At 46.3% G+C, this 12,879-nt stretch overlaps 1 protein-coding gene across 3 annotated transcripts in view; it reads right to left on the bottom strand.

Moving 5' to 3' along the window:
* The window catches only part of NCAPH (non-SMC condensin I complex subunit H), a 37,167-nt gene that overhangs the window by 5,476 nt on the left and 18,812 nt on the right, over positions 1-12,879 (bottom strand). For all 3 annotated transcript variants that reach the window (XM_025354725.1, XM_025354726.1, XM_025354727.1), the window contains 6 exons: positions 8,366-8,514; positions 7,319-7,425; positions 5,929-6,051; positions 4,558-4,668; positions 2,772-2,954; positions 1,133-1,249 (listed from right to left, as the gene is read on the bottom strand). In XM_025354725.1, the coding sequence (XP_025210510.1) occupies positions 1,133-1,249; positions 2,772-2,954; positions 4,558-4,668; positions 5,929-6,051; positions 7,319-7,425; positions 8,366-8,514 (790 nt within the window). The remainder of the gene's footprint in view (positions 1-1,132; positions 1,250-2,771; positions 2,955-4,557; positions 4,669-5,928; positions 6,052-7,318; positions 7,426-8,365; positions 8,515-12,879) is intronic.

The raw sequence follows: 12,879 nt of genomic DNA on the forward strand, positions 1-12,879 counted from the left end.
TTTTTTTTTTTTTTTTTTTTTTCAGTAGAGACGGGGTTTCACCATGTTGGCCAAGCTGGTTTTGAATGCCTGACCTCATGATCCACCCACCTTGGCCTCACACCTGCTGGGATTACAGATGTGAGCCACTGTGCCCAGCCAAAGCCATGATTACTTGTAGCTTCAACTGGACTGCACTGCTAAGGGCAGCACAAAATTCATACTGAAAAGTAAAGTCAAACTTTCCACTTAAGACAAAGACACATGCTTGCATCCTCTTCTAGTTGATAAAAGTTTATAAATATGACTGAAGCTTTCTCTGATATCCAGCTTAGGGCCCTCAATCAACTTATCAGTTTTCATTTCTCAGCTACAGAAGGTCTAAACTCAGAACATTACCTGAGAAGAAGGAGTCAGAAAGAGGGAAGGATTCTAATTAACTGATACTTCCTTTCATTGAGGTGGACCAGGTTAATCAAGGTTTCAGCTTGTTCTGAAGGAGAAGCAGAATCTGACAGTATAATAATTACTTTTCCACTATCTTCCTACTGAGAATACATTCCTGAAATCAGAATTATTAGATCAAAGGGTTTAAACATTTCATAGCATATAGCAACTTAAACTGTACCAGCAGTGAATGAGGACTCCAAATTTCCCTCCTCACTAATGGAAAACAGTTGAATTACTGAACCTGCTGCTGTTTTACAGTAGCATCGAGATTGCTTCACTTGTCTTTTTTGATTACCAGCAAGGCTGAATCATGCCTTACACACTAGTCTGCTATTTGTATCACAGTCTGTGTGACCTGCCTGCTTGTACACTTGGTTCATTTCTCTCTTAGAGGCATGATGTCTTCCTTGTATTTTTGTTTTGTTTTTCAAGGATCTCTCTCTGTTGCCCAGACTGGAGTGTAGTGGTACGATCGTATCATAGCTCACTATAACCTCAAACTCCTGGGCTCAAGTGATCTTCCCACTTCAACCTCCTGAAGTGCTGGGATCACACGCGTGAGCCACCATGCCCAGCTCTCTGTATTTTTGAATGAACATTTCTGCCTTGGAGGCATTGCCCAAATCGTGCTGTCTTCGGCTGTAGACATCAACCACTCCCCTCCCGCATGCTGGGCACCTAGAGAACAGGCAGAGCATCTGACCTCTGCATCTGCCTCTTTTCCGGAGAGCGCTGTCAGCAGACTCCACATGCTCTGCTTCAACTTCTTCATGTCCATCTTTTTGGCAGTCTTGGCATAGTGAATTTCAATTTTATTTACCTGAAATAGGTATATGACAGAGTAAAACTAAGCAGAATAAAGAAACTTTTACCATTAACCCATTGTAAAAACAAAGGTCTGGAATTCAACTAAAGAAGGAATCCAATTTCTTTTTTTTTTTTTTTTTTTTTGAGACGGAGTCTTGCTCTGTCACCCAGGCTGGAGTGCAGTGGCCGGATCTCGGCTCACTGCAAGCTCCGCCTCCCGGGTTCACGCCATTCTCCTGCCTCAGCCTCCCGAGTAGCTGGGACTACAGGTACCCGCCACCTCGCCCGGCTAGTTTTTTGTATTTTTTTAGTAGAGACGGGGTTTCACCGTGTTAGCCAGGATGGTCTCGATCTCCTGACCTCGTGATCCGCCCGTCTCGGCCTCCCAAAGTGCTGGGATTACAGGCTTGAGCCACCGCGCCCGGCCTAAGGAATCCAATTTCAACCAAGGAGCTACAGAAATCTCTGGTTTTTTTTTTGTTGTTGTTGGTTTTTGTTTTGTTTTGTTTTTGTTTTTTTCTGAGACGGAGTTTTGCTCTTGTCACCCAGGCTGGATTGCAGTGGTGCAATCTCAGCTCACTGCAACCTCCGCCTCCTGGGTTCAAGTGATTCTCCAGCCTCAGCCTCCCAAGAAGCTGGGATTACAGGTACCCACTAATTTTTGTATTTTTAGTAGAGACGGTGTTCCACCATTTTGGCCATGCTGGTCTCAAACTTTTTTTTTTTTTTTTTGGGACGGAGTCTCACCTTGTTGCCCAAGTTGAAGTGCAATGGCATGATCTCGGCTCACTGCAACCTCTGCCTCCCGGGTTCAAATGATTCTCCTGCCTCAGTCTCCAGAGTAGCTGGGATTACAGGCACCTGCCACCACACCCAGCTAATTTTTGTATTTTTATTAGAGACGGGGTTTCACCATGTTGGCCAGGCTGGTCTCGAACTCCTGACCTCGTGATCTGCCCGCCTTGGCCTCCCCAAGTGCTGGGATTACAGGCGTGAGCCACTGCACCCGGCCCAGAGCTCTCTTTGGACACTAAACAGATCCCCTCATATCAAATCTAATTTCTTTACGATCAACTGCAGTCTACATTAAGGCTAACTGGAATTCCAGAGTGTAAAAGAGATAAGTGAATCAAATACTAAGGCAAGCATAAAGCCTTCCAGCTGGTACAGAAGAGATAAATGTTTAATGCATGATAATTTAATACAAACTGAATTGGGCCAAGATTTTTCAGAGCCACACAGCTAGCTAGCCTTGCTGAATTAGCATATAAATTTATATTCTCTGCCTGCAGCCTTCATTCATATGCCTTATTTGGGTGACCAGTTCCTCCCCAGTTGTCTTTTCAAGGTCTTTGGAGAGATGGTCAGTTCCACACAACCTAATCAGCATCAGCTCACTCTCACAACCTATTAAAACTCGGAACAACAGGTTAAAATTGTGAAGAAAACAAGCTCAGACTGACACGACTCTCATATAAGAGGCAATTACACAGACTTCAGGCAAACAATGTAATTCTCTGCTGTTTCATCCGTACCTTCTGAGGCTCGGCTACCAGGTTTGACTCCCCATATGTTGTGATGTCTAATCCTTGGGCTTCCGGAGTGTCGCCATTCTGTTGTGCTGTCTTAGGTGGATGGCAAGGATAAGGTGAGAGGTCAGAGTTCCCAACTGGTCCCACGAATAAGTCATCAGAATCTTCATCATCACTGTCGGCAGCCTGGGCAAGAAACAGCTCTTTGAGTTTGGTGGAAGCTGCCAGAGGAGCTTAGAAACACCCCTGAATTAGACTCCGTGTTTACGAAGCAAGAAGAGACCACCTGATAGTTCACTGAGTGAGTTACACTGTGATGAACTTCTAGGTGCCTCTAATTGTCATCCTGTTTTACATAAACCCCTATTAGAGAGGTGTCTGTTATCAACCTAAGACCCTTTGAGCAGGAGTTAAAAGAAATTCAATAATCATAATTGCCACTATGTCCCCCCTTCAGCTTCTAACTGATTTAGGATTTCATTTTACAGAAAACATTCCTCAAATACCAGAGATATGACCTGCACGTATCACCCAAGGAAAGCACAGGAGATTGCTGGGGCCATCTGGTCAGTAGCAGGGGTACCACCCAGAAACCAGTGAGAAAGTCATTTTCGGGATCACATCCAGAGTGAATGTATCAGTATCTAGGGGCAGGGGTGGGGCTGGGGGACACAGGTCAGGAGTCAGTCTTTAAATAGGCTCCCTGGGTGATCTGTATATAAGTTAAAGTTTGAGAAGCATTGGTCAAAAGGTCAGTCTGGATTTTCACTAAAATATAACAGCCTAACTCTCTTCCAAGTAAGAATATAAGGTGAATAAATTTTTTTTCCAGTTCTTTTCTCCCTTTCCACATACAGGGGCACAGATGAAGCCTATTTTTCCAGTTTCTGCTACCTGTATCAGCCATCTCATCAGTAGACTCAGAGAAGGGATATGGACATTCTTTTTTTTTTTTTTTCTTTGAGACGGAGTCTCGCGCTGTCGCCCGGGCTGGAGTGCAGTGGCCGGATCTCAGCTCACTGCAAGCTCCACCTCCCGGGTTTTGCGCCATTCTCCTGCCTCAGCCTCCCGAGTAGCTGGGACTACAGGCGCCCGCCACCTCGCCCGGCTAGTTTTTTGTATTTTTTAGTAGAGACGGGGTTTCACTGTGTTAGCCAAGATGGTCTCAATCTCCTGACCTCATGATCCACCCGTCTCAGCCTCCCAAAGTGCTGGGATTACAGGCTTGAGCTACCGCGCCCGGCCAACATTCTTTAGTCTAAACCATGACCTAAAGATCGGGGATGGCTTGTACAAGTTCACAACAAGCTTGCAATATGAGAACTACATTCAGAGCTAGAAACCTGGTCATTGGAGATACACCCCGAAGACTTATTTTTTGCCACACCAGATCACACCACCTTCACACGTCTATGTGTTTTGTCTACCTGGCCAAAATACTAGCTCGTAAGAGGACAAAGTGTTTATATTCCTTTGAAATCCCACAACAGCCAATATTAGTACTTTGTAGCAGAGGCTAAACACTCATTCACATGCTGATGCATTCACTCCAGTGTGGCCATTTGCTTCCTGCATGTAGGATGTGAGGTAGGGCAGGCCGAGGGTGAGGCTGTTTCCTCGACTCTGCTCAGCTCCCAGCACTGGGTGGACGGCAGACCCTTCACCCAGAAAACCTCTATTGGATTCAAAATTTCCAACAGTCTCCCGCCATATAAAGTGGGGACATGGGAAGCAGAGAAAAATGACCCCCTGGCTTAGAAAGGAGGACACAGCCCCTTTCCCCCTTCACCTGTAATCCAGGGCAGAAGTTGGAGGTGTCGTTAGGGTTGTTGTAATCATAGTCTTCAATTTCTTCATAATGCTCAGTCTCTGCCCTTCGGCCCTGGGCCATCTTAAGTAACTAAAGGAAAGAATAAATGCAGAAAGCAATTTTTAAAAAAGCTACTGAACAAGTTAGAGAAGTAAATCTTAATTCTTATGCCCAGTCTCCTCCTAGAATTATACAATTTTAGCGTCAGAAGGGCCCTCCCAAGTCATCCAAGTCTAACAGACTTTCCACTGCACAGTGCAAACCTGGAGTAGCAGGGCTCGGCGTCTCTACCAGTCCCAAACAAACCAAAGCAGCTCTACTTCTGTGGGACTGGTGCTTAGGCCTTCTGCACAGTGTTACTTGAAAAAGAGTTCCTTCACTAAAAACAAAAGTTGGAAAATCTACCCTCCGGCTTTCTGAAAGTCAACTTGGTGCACTTGAACAATTTTGATAGAAAACCCATTACCTTGGATCATGAGTAAGGCAACCTCACTATATAAAGCAATTGGTGAGTAAATCCACAACTTCAACAAGAAAGCAAAGGAATTAGTCGGGCACGGTGGCTCACACCTATAATCCTAGCACTTTGGGAGGCCGAGGCAGGTGGATCACCTGAGGTCAGAAGTTTGAGACTAGCCTGGCCAACATGGTGAAACCCCATCCCTACTAAAAATACAAAAAATTCACCAGGCATGGTGGCAGACACCTGTAATCCCAGTTACTTGGGAGGCTGAGGCAGGAGAACTGCTTGAACCCAGGAGAGGTTGCAGTGAGACAAGATCACACCACTGCACTCTAGCCTGGGGCAACAAGAGCGAAATTCTGTCTCTCAATAAATAAATAAATAAATAAATGGAGAAAGCAAAGGAAACAAAAAACAACTAAAAAATTGTTGAAACTTCACCAAAAAACTATACCCACTGCCCCACTAAATTTCAGCATGGAGGCTTCAGTTTCCAGCATTCTTGCCAGGTAAAATATTTCCGAGTGTTTACTGTGTGTCCATCATACACGCCCTTCCTTTTAGCTTTCTTTGCCTTATCTATCTGATTTCCTGGCAACACCCCCTGGCTAACACAACCCTCCTCACACTCCCCCGTCCTCAAAGGCACTGCCTAACGTCACACCCCAACACAGCCCCTCCTCACACTCCCCCGTCCTCAAAGGCACTGCCTAACGTCACACCCTAACACAACCCTCCTCACACTCCCCCGTCCTCAAAGGCACTGCCTAACGCCACACCCCAACACAACCCTCCTCACACTCCCCCTTCCTCAAAGGCACTGCCTAACGCCACACCATCAGCCACTGATACCTTACGTGCTTAAAGGAACCGAGAAACGGGCTTACCCTGGTGCCTGGTTTGAGGTGGAGCTGGACCAGGGTGTCGACGTCGTAGTGGAAATCCGTAGGAAGCGTGGTAGCTCTCCAGTTCTGGTTCTCCAAAGTGGACTTGGCCAGAATAGTAGCAGCCTGTAATTTTTATTTTAAAAAGTGTTTTAGGCATTTTAACAATGGGCAAAACATCTTACATTTTTAAAGCAGTTTGGGAAGGGTTTGGACAGCATGAGTCTACCATCACTCTCACAGTTCTATGTAAAAAAATGATTCTGCTAGCATTATTCTTTTTATTCTAAATTTGATTCTTTCTGCCACTGAGTTTAGGACTATTTCTCAATAGTGCCTTTAGGGAACAAGGAAGAAACCATCTGTTTGCTCTAAGAGTTAAATTTGTATGGAATTTAAAAAAATCACATCTGAGGCCGGGCGCGGTGGCTCAAGCCTGTAATCCCAGCACTTTGGGAGGCCGAGGCAGGAGGATCACGAGGTCAGGAGATCAAGACCATCCTGGCTAACATGGTGAAACCCCGTCTCTACTAAAAATACAAAAAAATTAGCCGGGCGTGGTGGTGGCTAGGTGGCTAGATGGTGGCGTTGCCCAGGCTGATCTCAAACTCCTGGCCTCAGGTCATCCTCCCTGCTTGGCTTCTTAAAGTGCTGGGATTCTATAATCCACTGCACCTGGCCCCATCCTTATCCTGAACCTTTTATATTTCAACGTTTTACATTTTCTTGCTCTTAAAACTATTACATATTTATTACAGGATATTTGGAAAATATACATAGTCATAAAATTATTTTTTCAAAGTACTTGTAATCTCAGCACTGAAAAAAATAGCATCCTTGGCCGGGCGCGGTGGCTCAAGCCTGTAATCCCAGCACTTTGGGAGGCCGAGACGGGCGGATCACGAGGTCAGGAGGTCGAGACCATCCTGGCTAACACGGTGAAACCCCGTCTCTATTAAGAAATACAAAAAACTAGCCGGGCGAGGTGGCGGGCGCCTGTAGTCCCAGCTACTCGGGAGGCTGAGGCCGGAGAATGGCGTGAACCCGGGAGGCGGAGCTTACAGTGAGCTGAGATCCGGCCACTGCACTCCAGCCTGGGCGACAGCGCGAGACTCCGTCTCAAAAAAAAAAAAAAAAAAAAAATAGCATCCTTTAATAGTCTTAGATTGTGTTAGTCCCAGCTACTCGGGAGGCTCAGGCAGGAGAATGGCGTGAACCCGGGAGGTGGAGCTTGCAGTGAGCCAAGATTGTGCCACTGCACTCCAGCCTGGGCGACAGAGCGAGACTCCATCTCAAAAAAAAAAAAAAAAAACACACAAAATCACATCTGAAAGGGAAAAACGAGTGTGAAGAGAATTTAAGAAAGTACAATCCTAATAAATCCAGTACAAACCTTTGTTTTTCTAAAATACACATCAAAGTCAATATCATCTTCAAAGTCAATTTCAAAATCTTTCTTTGTACTCTTCTTTCTGTTTTCTGATTGGGAGGGAGCATCTTCTGTAGAGTGAACACAAATGTCAGCACTTCACGTCTGTGGCCTATTTACTCATTTCCCAAGATCTGCTGACAGCCTTATCAAGGCTTATCAAAACCACAAGGCGGCATCGTGTCTGAGCATCACAACGGTAGGAGTGCTCAATCACCACCCTCTTTTCACTCTAAACTTATCATTTGTGTTTTGGCTAAGAAAACACATCAGAAACATATGCTTGGCCGGGTGCAGTGGCTCATGCCTATAATTCCAACACTTTGGGAGGCCAAGGCAGGAGGATCGCTTGAGGCCAGGAGTCCAGACCAGCCTAGGCAACAAAGCGGGATCCCGTCACTACAGAAAATTTAAAAATTAACTGAGCATGCTGGCATGCCCCTGCAGTCCCAGCTATTCAGAAGGCTGAGGTGGGAGGATGCTTAAGCCTGGGAGGTCAAGGCTGCAGTGAGCCATGATTTACCACTGCACTTCAGCCTGGGTGACAGTATGAGACCCTGTGTCAAAAGCAAAACAAAATATAAAACAACAGATGCTTATCTCTTTCTTTCAAAGAGACAATGCAAAACACATAAGGTCAGCACAGCCCTTCAGAGTTCTACAGAATGCCAGCATGTGCAGTAGCGCCTGTATGCCCTCTAGTGCCCGGGGGTCATGCCCACCCATGGCCCCTGAGTTAAGTCATGTGGATACTAGGGAGCAGTGTGAGGCTGGGAGCCCCGTTCTCCTGACTCCATTACGCACTCTTCTCACTCAGAGGCTTCCATTTTCACTGTCCCTTCATCCCAGGCCAGGCAAACTGACGAACCAGGAGGCTGGCTCATCTGTATGCTTCTCTGACTTATTAAGACACACAACAGGGCTGTGACTGGCATTTCTCTTCCTTGGCTAACTGCTGACTGGCTGGTCATGAACACTTCTTTTCTTAAAATTCCACCTAGAATTACATACGTTTGCGTCGAGGCCTAAAGCGCCAGTGATCCGGGCCAGCCCACATCGACATGGTCCGAGGACTGAAATAAGAATATTCTCCAGGTTTCATAGACAGAAGGGGGCACATGGTCCTGATGTCTCCATCCCCGAGGGAAATCGTTTCTTCCCTGTAACACACGTGAAATCATATTCGTACATGTACATTACATATTACAATGCTGCATTTACATATGAAGAAGCATGTCCACAAATGAGCTGCATTTCTAAGAGTGAGTCCAATACAAATACTTCATTATTAATAATTCCTTTTACTTCTCAAGTACTTTTGCTTCCCTTAGTTTTATAACAATATAATCATATCTATACGAGTACTCTGGAAGTTTCAAAGTGCACCATAAAATGCTCGTCTACCTAATCTGAGAGACAAGATGACAAAAGTAAAGAGAATTCTTTTCGTGTAAGAATCCACAGCTAGTAAAATGCCAGAGCTGGGAGCTGGACACAATTCCCTTAATCCCAGCCTCAGGGTCCTTCCACACACAGGCTTCCTGCCACACAAGATGACAAACCCCTCATTCTTCACCATCCTTCCGTAAATGAGGGCTCCAAAAGATACCGCTATAGTTCCTATTAAAAGTGAAAAGAATATTTGTCTAATTATTTAGTCCCTCTAATGCTTTGGGGGCCCCCCTTGTAATCTGTTCGGTCATCCAGCTTTATTCTTTGCCGTGTGTAGAGTGTCTAAGTGGTCAGTGCAGCATGGCAGCTTTGGTTGGGTTTTTCACTCTTTCTACATTTTTAGAAAATAGAGACGGGGTCTCACTATGTTGGTCAGGTTGGTCTTGAACTCCTAGCTTCAAGCAGTCCTCCCGCCTCAGCCTCCCAAAGTGCTAGGATTACAGGCGTGTCAGGATTACACCACGCCCAGCCATTTTTCACTCTTTCCACAGGGTACAAGCTTTCTCCTAAAGGGCTCCGACATGTCAGAAAGGACGCCGGTGCTGCTGTACTGCCCTCTGAAGGTAAGGTAACAAAGAAGTTTCAGAAGAGTGGCTCTGTATTTGTACTGAGCATACATATAGTTCCCGTCTATATAAGCCATATGGAATAAGCTAAAAAGGCTTTTTTTTTTTTTTTTTTTGAGACGGAGTCTCGCTCTGTCGCCCAGGCTGGAGTGCAGTGGCCAGATCTCAGCTCACTGCAAGCTCCGCCTCCTGGGTTCACGCTATTCTCCTGCCTCAGCCTCCCGAGTAGCTGGGACCACAGGCGCCGCCACCTCGCCTGGCTAATTTTTTCTATTTTTAGTAGAGACGGGGTTTCGCCGTGTTAGCCAGGATGGTCTCGATCTCCTGACCTTGTGATCCGCCCGTCTCGGCCTCCCAAAGTGCTGGGATTACAGGCTTGAGCCACCGCGCCCGGCCTAAAAAGGCTTTTAAAAGGGGATTTTGTCTTTATATACAGACTTTTAAAAAACAAAAACAGGAGATTATATTTGTGTATTTATCGTGTAATTAAAACCTAATTAAAACAATTAAAATACACAATAAAAAAATCACATTTCTAGTCTGCACGGCCATAACAGAATCTGACACCTAGTGCGTTACTAAGTAGTAAATGCACTGTGCTGTGAACTCCAGAGGGAGAAGGAAGACAGTTTCAACAGCATCCCCGCTTCATTCTGAAGGATATTCTTCCACGAGGAAGAGTGACTCCCATTCCCGATTCTGGTGATGCAGCTGGACAGAGGCGCTGCAGGATTTTTGAACTGTAGTAATTCAATAATTCTTTTTTTGAAACAGAGTCTCGCTCTGTCGCCCAGGCTGGGGTGCAGTGGCGTGATCTCGGCTCACTGCAAGCTCCGCCTCCCGGGTTCACGCCATTCTCCTGCCTGAGCCTCCCGAGGAGCTGGGATACACGCGCCCGCCATTGTGCCCAGCCAATTTTTTGCATTTTTAGTACAGACAGGATTTCACCGTGTTACCCAGGATGGTCTCGATCTCCTGACCTCGTGATCCGCTTTACTCGGCCTCCCAAAGTGCTGGGATTACAGGCGTGAGCCACTGCGCCTGGCCGTAATTCAGTAATTCTTTCAACATACAATGCTATGTCACAGGCATCCTACCAGTCCCAATTTCACCACTCAACAACTAAATGAATCCACCTATAGTCCAAAATAGTCTATCCATTTTTCAAGGCTGCCCACTTCAAACATCTCTAGTCCCTCCAGGAAAACTCTTTATTTCTTCTGTCTCCTCCCCATAATATCACAGGGTCCCTCCTTCAATTTAGCCGTGGTTCAATCCATTGCCCTGACACTGGTAAGACAAGGTCTCCTCCCGGCTGGCTCAGCACATCAGGCAGCATGCAGCCGAATGTTTCATTCTCGCATGTGTGGAGCAGGCTGTGTTCCGGGCTCTGACCCCTGACTAGGGCTTTAACCAGTGGCTGCCTTGTATCAGCACGCTCGCACTGCAGAAGGGTCGGCCAGAGAACAGAGAACACTTGGCTCCAAGTGTTCTTGGGCTGCAGCGGCTGCTTCTGCTGCTGCACAGAGAGAGGGAGCTCACTCTTAGACACAAGCACTTTTGCAGACCAGTCCTTACCAATGCACGTGCACAAAGAGCTCCACCTTTTACGCTATGCAGTTGTCAGTGTGCTGCCATGCAAGGACCAGTGACACGAGGCATCTGCACAACACTGGTGTTTATCGCTCAGCATTGTCCCACCCCACCCTCATCCAGAAGCCCCCGAAGACCTTTCAGTAGCGTACGGTGGTTTTCAGCCCTGGGTGCAGAACACAATCACGCGGGGATGGTATGTGACATCTGGCCCCCGCTACCCACTGAGGTGCTCAGCTGGTGTGGACTGGAGCCTGCCATCCAAAGCTCACTGCATGTGGCCAGGACTGATCGAAGGCGCTGGGTGGCACCAGCTCCACCCCATTCAACTCTCTGAGCCCGTTTCCTCATCTGTAAAATGGGGCTAATAGGACCTCATCATAGGGTTGCTGCAATAAAATAATTAATTTTAGGTATTATGTAAATTTGTGAAATAACACACATAAGGCACCTGGCACAGCATCTTGCACAAAGAAGAAGGATCTCAATAAATATCAAATATTGTTATTATCACCTGGTCCCAACCTTGCATTTTCATGGATGAGAAAACAAAGACCGCAAAAGGGGGTAACATTGCCCCACATCTCACGGCAAGATCAGGTCTACTCAGATCACTCACTCACTGAACTCCCAGGAAAGGCCAGCGATGTGGCAAGGGGAGGGGATTTAAGGATGGGTAAAACCCCAGACTAGAACTGCAGCCTCCCGCCCCAGTGTACTAGGTAGGATAGAGTCTACGATTTTGTGCTATTTGGAATAGGGGAGAGAAGCGGAGACATTTGCTCAAAGTAACCAGCAGAAATCATCTTCCAGAAACCAAATAAAAGTCTTGGAAGCCTTTGTTATTGTCAGTCCCTCAGATGTCACTTCACTGTTTAAGAAAGTGATAGCTTTTCTCTGACATTTGAAAATGACATTTTTAAAAGAGTTCATCCCATCGACCTATCATTTCTCCCTTCTTAGAAGACAGGATGGCCGGGCGCGGTGGCTCATGCCTGTAATCCCAGGAATTTGGGAGGCCAGGACTGGCGGATCACAAGGTCAGGAGATCGCGACCATCCTGGCTAACAGGGTGAAACCCTATCTCTACTAAAAATACAAAAAATTAGCCGGGCATGGTGGTGGGCACCTGTAGTCCCAGTTACTCAGGAGGCTAAGGCAGGAGAATGGCGTGAACCCGGGAGACGGAGCTTGCAGTGAGTCGAGATCGTGCCACTGCACTCCAACCTGGGCAACAAAGCAAGACTCTGTCTCAAAAAAAAAAAAAAAAAAAAGACAGGATGAGAATGGGGCAAAATCGCAGCCATGTGAATACTATAATTCTGGACAGCAGGGTGGCACTGGGCCTGGATGGGCAGTGGCACCTTGAGGTGCCAGATGCTCAGCGCTCCAGATTCCTACTCAGATTTTGAAAGACATTATCAGCCTAATCATTTCCCACAAGGGCAGACAAAAAATGAGCCTAGGAAAGACATCCAAGCAGGGCTCTTGAAGAGATTTTTGTCATGGTGGGAAATTACACTAAGCAACTTCTAAGGTTTTAGTCAAACAAAACCAGCTTGGCTGTCCCCAGTCCCAGGCCTGCAAAGCTCTGTTATAGACACAGGAGTTAACAGAGGCACTGTTCACTCTAATCTCATGAAATCTCCTACCCCCAGGCCCGTTCAAGACCTTTACACGACCGTGACACTAAAGGGTTGTGGGACCCTGCTTCCAAATCAAATTTAGAATTAAAACAGCACTAATCTATTAAATACATAAAGGTCAACCAAGTTCTGATGATTTTTATGTTTACTAGGATAATCAAAAATTTAAATTACTAAACCAATTACCCTTCTCCTCCTCCAAATATGCTCAATTTTGTTGGTTGTTTTTGTTTTCGCTGCCTTGCTCATCCCCAGTCTGCCCATCTGG

This window comes from Theropithecus gelada, chromosome 13 (genome assembly GCF_003255815.1).
Source record: "Theropithecus gelada isolate Dixy chromosome 13, Tgel_1.0, whole genome shotgun sequence".
Taxonomy (NCBI): domain Eukaryota; kingdom Metazoa; phylum Chordata; class Mammalia; order Primates; family Cercopithecidae; genus Theropithecus; species Theropithecus gelada.